Raw genomic sequence first — 16,189 nt, 5'->3', positions numbered from 1 at the left:
ATTTTTCTGTTCACCAAAGGAAATGCAGTAATCTGACATTTAAATTCAATGGTTGTTGGTGGCATTTTAGAATTGAAATGACTCCATAAAACAGCAAGTCAGGCCTTTTAGCAAAATTAAATGCAGCTGAAGTCATTCAAACACGTCTGCATTTCCTGCAGCGACTGGTCAGATTGGAGCTCCATTGAAGAGTATGCAATTCTACTGGAAGCATACCCAAAAAGTATACAGTAAATAATAATTTTAAATAAATCATTTAACATTCCAAAACCCTGATTTCAGTTTCGTTAATTCATTTTATAATCCGAGAATTAATTGCATGAAAATGTAGACATTTTTTCATGTAGAAAAGTTTTTCACTTTTTGTTTTTATAAGTTTTCCTTTTTCAAGAAAATATCACGAGAATTAACATATCTAAAAGTTGCAGGACTCTGGCTCTTGAAGAACATCACTGGAGAATAGGGACCTAAAAATACTGTACCGATCTTATAAATAATGCCCAATCTTTGGTCCATTCTGTATTGAACACAATGCCTACAAACCAACTGACATGCCTCTAAATGTTTGAGAAGAAAATACCTTAATTGGCATTCATGGTACCGACGTGTAGAAATCCTAACAAGACTTTTTTTTTTCTGCAGTAGGATTATTGCACACTGAAAACTAGAAAAATTCAACTTTGCATTACAGTACATTTATTCAATTTCCAAAATAAATAAAATTATTGGCAATACTATGGGCATGTCCGTGTTCAGCATTCAGACTTCTCCTATGCCAATTTAACGAAGTGGGAACATGCACAAAAGGATCTTTGACCTCACATTCCTTTCTCTACATAAGCCAGAACTTTTACTGAGGGATGTATTTTCTGTTTACTGGTAGAGTGAACTTCATTGTCATTCCAAATTTTTTGGGTGTCAAAGGATCCACCGGTGCACTTTAGCAAATTTCCCAAAACCTTTAGATAAGAAATAACCCTGCAGCACCACTTATGCTCACCACACTCAACAAACATGCGATGCTTTAAATTTTTTTGTTGTCATTTTACACCAAACCAGTTGGTACTTCAAGAAAAACTCATCATTTGACCAAAGCAGCTGCGAAATGCCACATTTATGTCGATCATGGTAATAACTGTAAGCTAAATGATAGAAAATGTCTGTTGAACCGATTCATTTTTTTTCTTGTTCAAATATGAGAGATATGAGTTAAAGGAACAGGCCGCTTTATGTGCAAGTGTTTTTTTTTCTCTCTCTCTCGGCTTCAGTCAAAACAGAAACCATCACATAAGGAAAACCACATGCAAGCCATTTTCATTTTCAGTGATTTTTTATCAACCAGGTCTAAACCAAACTGCTGCTATGCTCGTTGTCCAAATTGCGTGAATAGGCAAATATTGCAAAATTGTTTGATTACGGCTCGCGCTTCAAATACATATCACAACTCTAATCTTTGTAAGCACTGCATAAAGATACATCACATTTGATAATTCGTATGTAATCTTTGCCAGCGACTCACTCGGTCACGGTTTTGTGACAAAAAAAAAAAAAAAACGAGGAAAAGCTGCACGGTGTCCAATGGCAGCAGCCGGTCGGTGGGCGGGGACAGTTCAGTGCAAATTCAATAAAATGTTCGCTCACAGCTTCATGTTGCAGACCGCCAACCTGCGCTGCTTCCTGGTTGAGATTTTCTACACCGCCTGTTGCTGGAGATGGAGAAGGATCTGGAAAAAGTGCAGAAGAAACCTGTTCGCCTCATCGCGGCGATTTGCAACAACATGGGAATGGGGAAAGACGGGACGATGCCCTGGAGTTTACCGTAAGAATAGCAGCATAACACAGCTGCATAGATATTGTGCTATGTACACAAGGCTGCTCGATTTTTCACTTTTTAATGCTATAGAATAAAAATGACAAAAACGATGCTCTTACTGTTTTTCTACGTAAAAAGGCGTGTGTTGTTTTAATAAGTAGGAGTTTTATCAAAGCTCCTACTTTGATAAAGTAGGATACTAAAAAAGGGATTTTTAAGTATCAGTTACTTAAAAATCCCTTTGTTAATTTGTTGAGGTTTAATTAATTTGACCAGAATTATCCTTTATATTTTTTAACAGTATTCCAAAATTAATGATGCAGTCTGCTCTGATTCTTGTACTGAACAATCACGAGTGTGGCTTTAGTTAAGCACTGCTTTGGTATTAATCACATCCACACAGCCATGTGGCTGTTAAATAATAAGTTATAGACCGGTCAATGAACTTTAGAACAGCAGTAAAATTAAAGAAATGGTAGAAAATTATGGATAATTAAAAAAGAACTGTACAGTCACTCACAGATAGCAGCTGTAGTAGATTGGCTTCAAAGCTCTCTATGAATTATCAGTGTGTACGCTGATGATAACGTTGTACTTTAATTTGTTAGGCTAAATACTTCACATAGAGTATGTTATGAACAACTCTGCACAGCTGTTAAACTGGTGTCCTGTGCGTGATGGAAGTGGAGCCGTTAATGTTTTCTTTTCCACCATATTTTCTGCATGTGCCAAAAAGTACGTGGAATCAGTGAGCAAAAACTAAATGTTTCTGGACTAAATGTGGAAACTATGATATCCACAGGTCTGAACACCAGTACTTTATGAACACCATCACAAGAGTGTCGCGACCAGGTAGTGCTCAACGTTACTTCAAGAAAATTGTTTTAAGGCTCCAGCTTGAACTCATTTTTAAGTCATATTCTGTTATTCTGCAGGTAACATGAATTTGCTGATTTGGGGGCGACTCTGCTGGAATTCCCATCCCGAAAATATATTTCCACTGGCCAATACACTGCATGCAGTGCTCAGTAAAACATCGAGGTGGGTATTGCTCCACAAAATCCTACAGTTATATATGAGCTTTAGCAAAAACTCCTGATTTTCATAAACAAGTTACTCATTTTTTCCCTTTTTCTAATTTCTGTGAATTCCTTTTTCTCACAGCTCTGTCCCAGATCATGCCCACTTCTTGTGTCAAGACTTTGAGAGCGCTGTCCGCCTGGCTGCTCAGCCCCCCCTGTCTGGCATAATAGAGACCGTCTGGATTCTTGGTGGGACGCAGGTCTATGAGGTGAATCAACCTGGTCCATGTTTTAACAATAGAACATTTTAAAGATACTTTAATATAATGTATTTGTTATATTTTTTTTATACAAACGGGCTCAGAATCAACACAACAACTGCAACTAAGTATAGTTTCAGTAAAGTTTAATACTTATATTTCAAACAAAGTTGGAAAATTTAAGATTAAAATAAAATAATATAGGCACCAGCAACCCTCCCGACCCGACTACGGGACAAGGGTGTAAAGAGGATGGATGGATGGATGGATGGATGGATGGATGGATGGATGGATGGATGGATGGATGGATGGATGGATGGATGGATGGATGGATGGATGGATGGANGATGGATGGATGGATGGATGGATGGATGGATGGATGGATGGATGGATGGATGGATGGATGGATGGATGGATGGATGGATGGATGGATGGATGGATAAACAACACAAATTGTCTTCTGAATGGCCTCAAAGTTTCATCATTTTGATGTTAGTATAGTGAACTGTAGTAGTTCTCCAATGAACAGAATTATGATCGACAATATGCTAAATACAGTGCAAATAAAATACTTAGAATATGTGGTACCATCTAGTGGCAGAATAAAGCACCTACACCTTGTAGCGCTGAAGTTTTTAGCATTTGCAATGTCCTAGCATAGTTCTAAGCAAAAACAGGAATTGATTGAAAAGGGTTTAATTACAATAATTACCTTGCATGAGGCTTTTCCTGTTGGTTTTAGAATATATTTGAGTTGCATTGCTGATGTTTTAGCAAGTAGTGAAAATTAGACACGCGTTAAGCTGAATTATTTTCAACGATGTGCTTATCCGACTTTCTTTTCTCCCTTTTTTGGCCTCTTACTGATAGAAATCCCCTCTTGTTGTAAATGGTTGAATTATTTATCCGGTTGCGTATAAATCCCGACTTTGCCAAAACTCCTTWTCTAATCAACCAGAATAAAGACAGAAACTGTGATTTAGATAATGGACTTAGCAGAACATTAGCAGAACAACAAGTGCATTATTCTGTTGTTTAGGGTCAAATTGAAGCTTACTCTCAGAGCAGCAAGGTACTTAAACAGACCATCATTTTTGTTTTCCATCTATCCATCCCTAAAGTGTGTGGGTTTTGCAATGGTTTTTAAATCAACAAGGTGTGGACTTATATTAAATATTAGTTTAAGTAATTTGAACCATTTAAGAGCTAAGTGATGCATCAAATATGAATCCTCAGTGATGTATTACGGATTAATATTTGAAGTGTAACTGTATTTTCTGCCCTACCAGGATGCATTGAAGCACCCGTGGTGTGACCTTCTTTACCTGACCGATGTCATGGCCGACTTTGACTGTGATGTGTTCTTTCCTGATTTTGACAGAGAATTATTTAAATTACAGGAAACGTAAGTTTTTGTCTCATTCTGAAACTGAAGAGCATCTGTTTTTCTTTTCTGAAAACTGGAGCGATACATTTGAAACCTGGCTGCTTTTAAGCTGTTTAGTGATAGAGCCATTTGTCCCGTGGCAGAGAAATGGAAAGCAAGAGTCAGCAATATTGTCAGTGAAGCTTAAAAGGATTTGCTGAGCCAAACCAGAGCTTTGCCACTGTGAATAGAATAAAACTGAATTGCAAATTAGTAACAATGTGTCCATCAAAGTTAGATTTTGTTCTTGTTTTAAGAAATAGTAAATTATCACTAAATTCAAATCATAAACTTCATTCTGTGAAAATTCATTAGCTCCCTAACAGTTGTGTTTTGTTTTTGATTTTGTGACACACTGAAATGTTTCAGATTATCAATCAAATGTTCATCACAACACATCTAAACCAACCTGGTCAAATTTGAAAAGGTGCCCTCTAAATCTAATAACTTGTATTGTGCAATATCTGATTGGCAGCAACAACTGCCATTAAATGCTTTTTATAATTGACTCTTAAGTCTTTTACATTGCTTTGGTATCATGCTGGGTTACTCTCCTTTAAAGAATAGTCCTATTTCAGAGTTTAAAGCATGGAAGGTCTTTTTAATATCGACCCTCCGCAACCCAAACAGGATCTGTTTCTAAACCACTTCAGAAACATTAATTTTGTGTTTTTTACCCATTCAGAAATGGACTTTGGCAGTTGGATGGGTGATGGATAATTTGGACAACTCTCCTAAAACAATGATAATTTCAAATCCTCTTTTTGTATTTACTCTGGAACGTTTTCACAACCTTGTACAAGGATCGTAATCTGCTTCAGATTGAAATGTTTTTATACATGTCTTTGAGTTTTTATAACATGTAAGCATTATGTATATATACACACACACACATATATGTATGTGTGTGTGTTTATGTGTATGCGTGTGTGTGTTAGTTTTTGTCCCTGACTCACTTGTTTTTCTTTTGTTTCCAACTAAGATTTCCAGATGTACCAAGTGAAGTTCAAGAGGAGAATGGGATTAGGTTCAAATGCCAAGTTTTCAAGAAGAAGACGGATGATACCATGTAGATGGAAAAACAATTGAAATAATTACAAAAATAGAAGCAGAATATGTTTTTAACAAACTTATCTTTACTCTCCTTGGTGAATCATGTCCTGACAAAACTGTGGAGTTTTAGGACAGCAAATAATATACATTGAATTGAAAAGAAGATAACTTTCACCACACACTGCACAGTAAACTTGTGTAATTTAATACTGTGTTTTAATACTGCATAAAGTACATACAATTAATTAATGAAATGAGTTACAACACTTAATTTGCCTATGGAATCAATCAGTATTTTTCAATTGAATAAAACCATTTTTCCATAGATTTGTGTTCTTCTTTGGACAGACTGGTATTAAAAAGTTCATCCTCTTGGCCAGAGCTGTCAACTTTTAACTCTTTAGGTCCTTGTATTGTCTTCCCATAAAATCCTCCGCACCAACGATGGAAATGTGTGTCACTCTGCAGGTCTTTCCCCTTAACTGATTGACACTTTGGGGAGTTAGACACATAATTCAACTTGTTGCAATTTGTAATTTATTTTGAATAGAACATGTTTTAGTGCTTTTTATTATTATTATTATTATTATTATTATTATTATTATATTATTTCATTCAGTGTATCCCTCTTTGAGATCGTTTCTTCAGACACAAGCAGTTGTTATGCTTTTAATTAAAAATCAATTTACAACATGTCGATGTTTCTTTCCGTGTGAATAAAATGTTCCTTTACATTCGCGTAGTAGTTGGTCTTTTTAGCCACTAGATGGTGCCATCGGAGAGGACAGAAAGTGCACATTTGCTTGGGATAGACGACTGGTTTACGTCCAAGGTCTATCTGGAGGTGAGTCGAGTTGGTGAAAACTATGGACTTTTAGTTGCTTTGGCAGAAACAAAAATCATCCTTTGTACCACAAAATAGACAACAAACCAATGGAGCTCTCCACTATGAACACTCTCCTGCCAGTGGCGGAGCCAGAGGGGGGGCCAGGGGGACCAGTGCCCCCCCTGTCATCTGATTGGCCCCCCTAGTGGCCCCCCCAGATGATTGACATGTAACAGCACCAGGTTATTCCTGTACATTATTTGGAATCATTCTAAGCCAACCTAATATCTAAAGAAGAAAAACAATAATAAATATATCAAAAGAAAATGTATAAAACTTTATATAAGTCCATGTGACATAAATAAATAGATTTTTATCAGGCGCGATACCAGCCTCCTTTATACTCATAATAACAAGCTGATATTCTTCTCCTGGGTGTTTCAGTTGCTGCGCTGTGGTGCAACTCAAAGGCTAAAGCCCTTCATACCTGGTGGTGATGGTAAAGCACCAATAAGTTATTTATTGATCCTCCGCAAAAAAGAGAAAAAACCGAAGAGGGGCCGACAATGTTCTAGTTTGGATCAGAGGTTGCGTTACAGTTTTTTTCGTTGTCCGTCAAAGAAAAAAATTATTTTATTTCCAATTTGTAGTCATCAAACGAAACATTTATTATTTCTCTGCTAGAACGTTTTTGAAATCAGGTAACATTTCACGAAATGACGTGATTAGAAGACGGCAGAACTCTGATCGTTTCCTGATCCCTCAGCGGGAGAAAAACCAGCAGAAGCGGATCAGCTGAGCTAGAAGCTCCAAAGTCTCTGGTCCGTTAAAGCGTCCAGATCAGAGATGATCCTCTGACTGATATTGTTCTTAGTCTGATTAATAATGAGCTCCACGATGTTCTCTGTGCGTAAAGTTGAAACTGTCTGCGCACCAAGTGGTCAGCTGCGCTTCATCACAGTCTGGACAGAAACCAGCGGACTGCTCTCTGTTCTTATCAAGATGAGGGTGAGGAGGGAATCTGGCATATTAACTATGTTAAGTTTTTACTGGTTTTGTTTTTAAAACACCATTAAGCAGTGCAACTATATATTGTATATTTGGCGTTTGTCATCTCATGTGTGATTAATTGGAGCGTAACCGTGGAGCATTTATTGCCCAGCGCTCTGCGCTTGTTTCTGCCTAACGGATCTGCACTTTAATTTCTTTCCTCTCTCAACAGTCAGCTGTTATTCCTCTACTTAAACTACAATAAGTAGATCACATTCTCTTTAGGTTTTCTCTGTGTGCTCCAAACTCATTAAATGTAAAGTCATTAGAAGCCCGAACCACCATCAGGCAAATAATTCTGGTCCGACCCGGACTATTTTTAGCTGTCAAATTACCTGTCACAACAGAGCTTCCTAACCAAGGTGTCCATAACTCTTCAACACGCTGTCAGCTCCCGGTCAGAAAGAYGCATYTAGTTCAGTGTCCATGAGATGATATTCAGAAAGGATCTTTTATTTGATTGATTTTAGTTTCCTCTGTGATGAACTCTGCATAAAGTCTGTCATGTCTCCATGTGCGCCAGTCTAAGGTGTTAATTATAACATGTAAAATGACAGAGGGGCCTAAAAACTAACCAAATATTCAGTTTGGTTATTTTTTAAAATTATTTATATGTGCACACACACATTTAAAATTTTGCCCCCCCAGAGGTAGTCCTGGCCCCCCCTTGGCCCCCCCAACTTTAAAAGTCTAGCTCCGCCACTGTCTCCTGCTGCATGGAGCCTGCGTCAGTGTAGAGAGACTATTTGTAAACACGGCAGACGTACGCACCACTTGACCCGTTGTCATGGCTACCCGCGTTTATCTTGCACTTTCAACACTAGGCAGTATGTTGTAAGCATACTACAACAGTTTATTAGTGTAATGAAATAAGTTGTGCTACCAATTTGTCATAAGTGACCCATCAATGACCCAAAAGCATTACATGCTCGTGAGTGACAAGAAAATCGCTTATTTGGAATATTAAAGCAATTTTGTTCACAGATTATCAGCTCTCAATAAGAGGCACTGAGTTCCCTCCAAATTAGAAAAACGTATTCGTGGTGAAGAGATCCAGAGATGCTGTACTAAAAGTAAAATCTTTGAAATCTGTTTGTATCCGTTTCTTTTATCATTTAACACACATTTTTAGCGTTTTACAGCCAAGTAAAACACTGGCTGCAAAACACCAGTGTTTTACTTGGCTGTAAAACATGCAGGATTTGCATGCAAAGTTGCATGCAGGATTTGTGGAAGAGAGATGATCTGCACTGGCTGTGAATTGTAAATAACTTTGCTAGTGAGTTATAAATAACGTTACTAGCCTAATTGTAGATAGTTGGAATAATGTGTTCTTGCTTGCTTTCTGCAGGAGACATGCGCAGTGTAGTGGCTGCTGACACAGTGTGACGTCGACTGATAATCCCCAAGTAGAACATTAATAGCAAGTGGTGTGATGATAAATTCCAGMTAAAGACAAAACATGAATCAAATGTCATTATCCATGCATTGATGGATAATGGACTTTCTAAGAACTGGACTTGCTCTTGATTTGTTRCATGTGAGAAGATTTACATTAATGTCTGTTGTACAAAAAACTAGCAACTAGAATTTGCTTTTGTAATGAATTTTATTGGAACTGTTTAAATGCATTCCAAGCTGTTCATTGTATGCTTCTTAAAAACAGAAGCCCATCATATTCAGACATGATATAGCCTCTTTCTTGTGCAGCTATACTCATGGATTACCTGCTGTCCCATCTGAGTAAAACGCTTCCCACACTGGCCACAGCTGTATGGCCTCTCTCCAGTGTGGATGCGTTGATGGACTATCAATGTGTTTTCTTAAGGAAATTATTCCCACAGCTGTCACTGATATAAGTCTTTCCGGTTTTGGAAACCTGATTAGGACAAGTTGAAAGGTTCCCAAATTGCAGTTTGCCCTCGTCAGAATGGGATGGCTCGTCACTTTTTCTGTCATCAGCTCTGCTCGTAAACTCATCATGGATTTTGTTCCTGTTGATGCCGCTTCTGTGGAGCCAAATCAGGAGAAACAGTAAAAGAAATATGGTAAAATATTTCATCATTATTGTACAAGAGAGAATGATAGATTTGCCATAACATCTTAAGTTAGGAGGAAACAAAGCTCTTTCAATACAACCAATCTTGTTTGATTTGGGGTAATTTAGTCCAGATTTAATAGCTTTAAATATATTTGACATGATTCAGTATTGTGCAGATTTACAATCATAAAGCACAATATCAATATCATTCGATAAATTAGACTATTAATGAAAAATGTATGTATTTCCGCAATTCAGCGCACAAGTAGACCTGATTATATAGCTTAAATGCACACAAACTGATGTTTTTAAGTTTTTATTTCTGTCGACAAAGATTTTTTGCCTACAGCTGATGAAAACATGACATTTAAAATTAGAATATTACATCAGACCAATAAAAGACATTCTTAATGCAGAAATGTAATTTATTAAATATGATTGTATTAAGAGAAATAAGGAAGCATAATAAGCACATCTTTCTTACATAATGTTTGGTTCTATGTTTCTGGGTTCCATAAGTTCACTTATGCGAAACCTGGGTTTCACATAAATTATAACCAGGTAACAACAGCTGCAATGTTCTTATATTGCTTATAATAAGAACCCCTGAGTTCCTTTAAATTAGCGGTTCACAACGTGGGCGGTACCGCCCCCCGGGGGGCGTTCAGAGGACGGCAGGGGGCGCTCCCCTCTCACACTGAGTTCCTCCAGACTAGCGGCAGCAGCAAGTAGCTAGCAGTCAGCTGAAACTGCATGTCTGCTGAGCTCATCGTGTGGAATACTACTCAATCCAATGCTCCTAAAAGTGCGTTCTCAACAAACACGTTATGCGCGTCGAAAACACATCTGACACTTCAAGTTCGGCGCCATCATCCTTGTTTTTCCCCAACACATTTCCATGCAGTTTGCTCCATTTCTGCATGTTTTTCCCATCCTATCTGCTTCGTATCTGCACTATATTTTCAACATAGAGCGCACTAAATACAAGCACATTCAAAAATGACTATTAAGACTTGCAGATGCAGTCACTTTGCTTTGCTCGGCACTCGTGGACAAAATGGCTTGGCGTCTCTGAGTCTGTCAATGAATGAATTTGGTTCATCTGCATTGTGGTGCAGAGGTAAAGCTGTTAAAAAGGTAAAACAGGCAAAAATAAGTAAATACACTAGCACAATTTATTGAATTTATCCATGTTTTTATGAAAAACCTGATTATGTTTGGTTCCCTCTTGACTTTTTGGTAGATCACTTATGTTTAAATTTTGGAAAAAAAGATGGACGTCAGCTCTGTCCAAGGCTCTGCTCTGTTTGTAATCGGTAAAAAATAAGTCTGACTAAAAGCAATTTATGCATCTTTATCTTTACAGCCACACAAAACAAAGTACCTCGCCCAGATTTGAAGGAAAGCTGGTGATTAGGCCTTGGCTCCTGGTACAGAGACAGATTCACCCCAGAAACGCAACAGGAAGTTCACTCCATGCGGTACCACCAGCAGCGAGGGATGTTCTGTTAAGTGAGGTTAGGGGCCTCAATCTATCTCTGGGCAGCACTAACCTTTATATTTGTATTTTTTGCGCTATTTGGGCTTTTACAAGATTTGATTTTGCTTTAAAAATCTACAATTTGCAACAGCTCATATGCTCTCTTTATTTACCTCAAGAACTCTATAATAAGCCCAATTTATTGGAAAAAGTATGTGACCCCCTGACCCAGAAAAATACAACGCATGTCAAAAACAAGAGCTTAAATGTTTGTCGAAATGATCAAATTCACCATGAGCAGATCATGTCAGTCTCATAGCAACAGAATAATAAAACAATGTTTTTGGAGAATCTCACATGGCGTTTAATGCAAAATTCTATTTTAGTTTGGTCGCTGAACATCAAAAACTGGGTCTTTAATTTTCTTCCTGATGCATGACATTTGGTCTACAGAGAGAGCTAAGACACAGATGGAAAAACTTTGATGGAGCATGAAGGAAGAGAGAAAACTGACATGCAAATCACTTTCAACAAAACGTTAATCTTGCTTTTGTGAGTGAAAATGTGCGTGTAGTTTGAATGTCGGCTTTTTTGTTTCCTTCCCATGTAAGCAGTTTGAAAAGGACGCTTTAAATAAGAAATCCCCCCTCCCCGACAAAGTAAATGGACAACTCAGGACATGAAGACATGAAAAAAAGAGTCACTCATACCAACCTCTCAGGCTTGTCTGAGTAATTCAATAGCTTAGTATGAAATGAGCTGACTGTCAACAGAGGAGGAAAGGACACCAAGTGAGAAATACCTCAGGCCTCATCTCACCTTGACTCATCCTGATTAACTCCTTGTTTTTATTACGCTGCATTGAAGGCAGGCATAAACCATTGCCAATCAGCGTAGCGAGGCAAAGTTACTGCCGGTGAAAATTAGAGACCTTCAGGACATCAGCTGCGGTGTACTGGTGGTAATGTTGTTGCCCCTCAGGCTTCCCGTGTTGTGAATGGTTGGAAAAACGAACTCTGGTCAGACATCCATCTGCTCGGCTTGGTGTCATTACCAGATGCGCTCAGTGTTGCATCACCTGCCCGCTGGCTATCGTCCTGACTACACGGCCGCAGTGAGTGATGCCGAAGGCAGCAGATGGGAAGAGGAAGTTGTTAACGTCCAACCGCACAACTCTGGAGGCACACATCCTCTGTCTCAGTCATGACCCCCCTGCTGTGAGAGCGAGGGAACCTCGAGGTGTAAAGTTGCGGCTTCATTAGAGGAGAAGCTCGCGCTCATTAAAAAGCCACTTTGTGTTTCAAGGGCTTTGCAAGGGCGCAAACATCACAGCAGATCCATTAAACGTGCCCTCTTGATGTAGACAATGCACAGTGTGACATCTTTTTTTTGTTTTTGTTTTTTCCCCCCCATTTCTTACATTCAGCCCTCACTCAAAAGCTTTTCAGAAGCATCTTAGATTTAGGGACAGCGAACCCTTTCAGGAACAGGGTCAACATAAGGGTCAGTTTTCCATGAAAGGTCTAAAATTCCGTTAATGTTCAAATAAGCACTAAATTAAAGCTTGGAAGCACATTCAAATAAACCACTACTGACCCAATTCTTATCATATGTTGATGTTTTGAGTTCATTAAAGCGATAACCAAGTGGCACTTTAGTAGCTTATAATAAAGACCTTCCATCTGCAGAGCAACAATAAAACTCTGAGCTATATTTTCTCCCTCAGGGGAAGAGTTGCAGAGAGCCTCCTCCTAAAAACGAGACTCCGGCTGTAAATAAAATGGGCTGAAAAGCCTCAGTTGTGCTCAATAATACATTTGACAGCATCTCAGCACGTCTGTCATTACGCTGTTATGTCAAGCAGAGTTTTTATGAGGAGTTATTGTAACGAGATGTTTTAATGAGCTGTGAAATTTTTTTTCTCAACTGGAGAAAAAAAAAAAAAAACAGCTGTTAGACATCAATAAGGCGCTGCGTTTGTCTTTTTGTCATCACATTTTCCCCTTCATTTCTTCCAATAAAGATGTACACTGTAATAACAGCACGGTGCTGTTAGGCTTAATTGGGAAAGCCACATGCCTACGTCAAAAGATAAGTGTAATTTCCTGCAATTACAGTAGCAGCTTACAGTAAAGTATCACCCTGTTCTGGTGGCTGAGGCAAAAACAATACTCCAGCTTTCAACATATTAATGTCAGTTATTGATGTGATGACTAAGTTCAAAAGGTTTGAAATCTGATGCAGATGTAAGCTGAAAATCAGCTTGCAGAGCCAATGGCTACAGCGTTTGGAGCGTTTTGCTAAAAGTTATCAAGTATTAAACTGAGCACATATAAAAAGAGAAGTTCGATGTAATGACGTTTAAATGCACTCGGTATGCACATAAAGACTTAAGTTTTTGAATGTGGAAGAATGAGGCAACAATCAACTTCAATCACTTCTCACAACCACAATTTAATTGACTTTATTGTAAAATTTGCTTACACAGGTTGAATTATTTAGATACATCTACATTTTGGTTAAATAGGAATCAAAAACATTTTGTAGACAACAAATCTGGGTGAATATTAGAGAACTTGTGTTTTTTTAGTATCAGATTTGGTACAGTTCATTTAAATTAATTGGATTCTTGGCAAAACTGACCCTCAGCATGACGCTGCCACCTCCATCCTAAACCGTTGTTGAAGTGATCTGATGTTATAAAACTTTGACTCCTTCAAACTTTGATAAATTCATTGGAGTGAAGTTGTTTGTTGGGTAATCAGTTCTCCCTAGAGAAAGATGAGTTAAAATGCATATTTAAAAGGCAAAAATGTATGTCCAATGAATATAAACTTCTAATGAAATGCAGAAAACCCCTGGTCAGGATTTGAGCCTCCAATCATTTTCCTTCAAGGTAAGAATGCCAACAACCGCAGCCCAAAAAAAATGTTCTGATCCAAACTACAGGTTGAAATATGAATTTCCCCTATGGCAAACACAACTGAAACAAGCAACAAAAAAAAAGCATAAATAGTGACACAGAACACAGAGGATGTTTTTTTTTAAATTTATTTCACTTTGCATTAATATTGGAGCTTTGGCAGCAGATTGAAAGCAATTGCATTATTAAATTGTACCTTTAGGTAACTGAACAAAACGGAAATCTCTCTTTACACAGGTTCAATCTTAGACTTGAAAATTTACAACTGGTTACTATTTCATTTATAATTTTAAGGCTGATGCACTTTGGATTGCCACCAGGAAAAACCAACTCTCTCCATGAAGAACACCATCAGATTTAACACACTGTATTATGATACAGGCACAAATGAAAAAGTACTCATCAAGGCCATATACTACAAAGAATTATTTTCGATTCATGCTTTCGCGAATCCGACATCTACTCAGTCGTCTCCTTTTAAAGGGGCGACAGGGTTAAAAAGTGGTCTCTCTCTACGCAGCTGCAGTTTCCCAAAGTTCATCTCAAAGTCTTTCTTGGTACCGTTTATCACGTCTAGACTACCTGTGCTAACGTCGTAGCCGCGACTCTTCAGGAGGTGGATACGGTAATTTATGATCTGCGTGGTTAGCTCCAGGATGGTTGGAGTCTGTATGATTTGAGACATGCTGATCCCAGCGCTGAGGAGGCCCTCAAAGCGCTCAGCCAGAGTGGACTCTGGATGGTAAAGCAGAGCCGGACACTTGAGGATAATCTCCCTGAGCTCTGCATCAGAGCAGCCGATGGTTTCCTGGGAGAAAGCCAGGGTCCGACACATGCTGTCCGGGTTCAGCTCGGTGACGAAGCCCCGCAGTTTGGAGAGGAGACGGAGGAGTTCGCTGGTGGTGAACCCTTTGTCTTTGAGGAACAGCAGATTCTGCCTCAGCACCTCCGGTGGCTTTAGCAGAACAAACGGGTTCTGGCTCAGCAGCTTCTGCAGCCATATTCTCATGTTGGCTTCGTCGCCGCCGAGCTCCGTGTAGGCCTGTTGGAGGGTGCAGACCATCAGCTGGTTCTGCTCAACAGGCCTGCTGAAGCTCTGTGGAGCACTGGCCATGAGTTTGGTAATGATCCTCTTGTTAAGGTTCAGGCTCTGGAAGTAAGCAATGTTTTTCCGCTGGTTTTCTAGGTGACTGGAGGCGGAGAAGAAGGAGGCTGGGAATTTCTCAATAATACCAATCAGCTCTCTGTGGTTCGGACAGACAGACATCCACAGCTCCTGCTGGGCCTGCAGTTGCTCCGAATTACAGAGGACGGCCTCAGGGTGAACAGCCAAGATGTGAGCGATGATGGGGGTCGAGGCCCCCATGTCTCTCAGCAGGCTAGCTACCTCCTTAGTGTAGGCTGGACTTTGATGTAGCACCCATCCTTTGAGTTTCCGAACTTTCTGGATGTCCACAGAGAGCTCATAAAGAGCTTCCACAGTCTGTTGGTTTTCCACAGAGCCGAGTGTTGAACATGCCCTGAGGTTTGAAAGTAAAAGTGGGACATGTTGACATCGGAGGCACAAGGATGTTGCAATCAACCGCAACATTGAGACAAAGTCCTCTGGCTGCTCAGACGCTGTGATAGAAAACAGTAAAAATAACAATCACATGAGGACGCTCAGTGATGAGAGCTGGTTCAAACAGGTGTAGTCATGAACAGACTTTCTGATTTTATCTGCACTTTTGTTTTACTTTAAGTCATACTGCATTCAGTGCAACATGAACATGAAATAACATAAATTGAATAATTTTTCTTTGGCTATCACTTGATTTATTTGGCTATCACTTGATTTATTTCACTTTGCTATCACTTTATAGCAAAGTGATGGGTGAATGGTGACATTTATTGTCACCATTCACCTCTTTCCAAATGTATCTTTAATGAACCTTCAACATCTTAGGAAAAAAAGAAGTAGAATGGAGCAGAAAGATGAAGTCAAGGATTATGTTATAGAAAAAAATTGATGGCTGACTGTAATGTTACTTTTTGAACATAATACTGTTTTTTAAAATAATTATAGCACATGCAACATGTTAAATCTAGATAAAAGTACTTTATTTCTAAAATTTCAGCCAATCTACCACATGAACGTGGTAGGTTCATGTAGCTTATATTACACTTATATTATTTCCGCTGCACAATATGTGATACATTGTGCAGCTCTATAATTACTGTTTTTTAAAAAAGTAGTTGGTTGGCCTGGTAAGAGTCTTGAGCAGAATGTCTGTTGAGCTGCATTTGTTTATATAT

General features: G+C 38.8%; 2 protein-coding genes across 2 annotated transcripts in view; one reads left to right on the top strand and one right to left on the bottom strand.

The window, feature by feature from the left end:
• Positions 1-1,622: 1,622 nt before the first annotated feature.
• On the top strand, positions 1,623-6,308 carry LOC103466197 (dihydrofolate reductase). The gene is made up of 6 exons (XM_008411624.2): positions 1,623-1,819; positions 2,616-2,665; positions 2,749-2,854; positions 2,978-3,104; positions 4,385-4,500; positions 5,504-6,308. The coding sequence occupies exons 1-6, from the start codon at positions 1,713-1,715 to the stop codon at positions 5,592-5,594; spliced, it is 597 nt and encodes a 198-aa protein (XP_008409846.1). The 5' UTR covers positions 1,623-1,712; the 3' UTR covers positions 5,595-6,308.
• A 7,698-nt stretch (positions 6,309-14,006) lies between these two features.
• mterf2 (mitochondrial transcription termination factor 2) overlaps positions 14,007-16,189 on the bottom strand; it is a 3,651-nt gene continuing 1,468 nt past the window's right edge. Inside the window, exon 2 of the mRNA XM_008411623.1 lies at positions 14,007-15,514. Within this exon, the coding sequence (XP_008409845.1) occupies positions 14,358-15,485 (1,128 nt within the window). The 5' untranslated portion in view covers positions 15,486-15,514 and the 3' untranslated portion in view covers positions 14,007-14,357. The remainder of the gene's footprint in view (positions 15,515-16,189) is intronic.

This window comes from Poecilia reticulata, linkage group LG6 (genome assembly GCF_000633615.1).
Source record: "Poecilia reticulata strain Guanapo linkage group LG6, Guppy_female_1.0+MT, whole genome shotgun sequence".
NCBI classification, from domain to species: domain Eukaryota; kingdom Metazoa; phylum Chordata; class Actinopteri; order Cyprinodontiformes; family Poeciliidae; genus Poecilia; species Poecilia reticulata.
The sequence above is the reverse complement of the archived record's forward strand: the minus strand, read 5'-3'. Positions and strand labels throughout refer to the sequence as shown.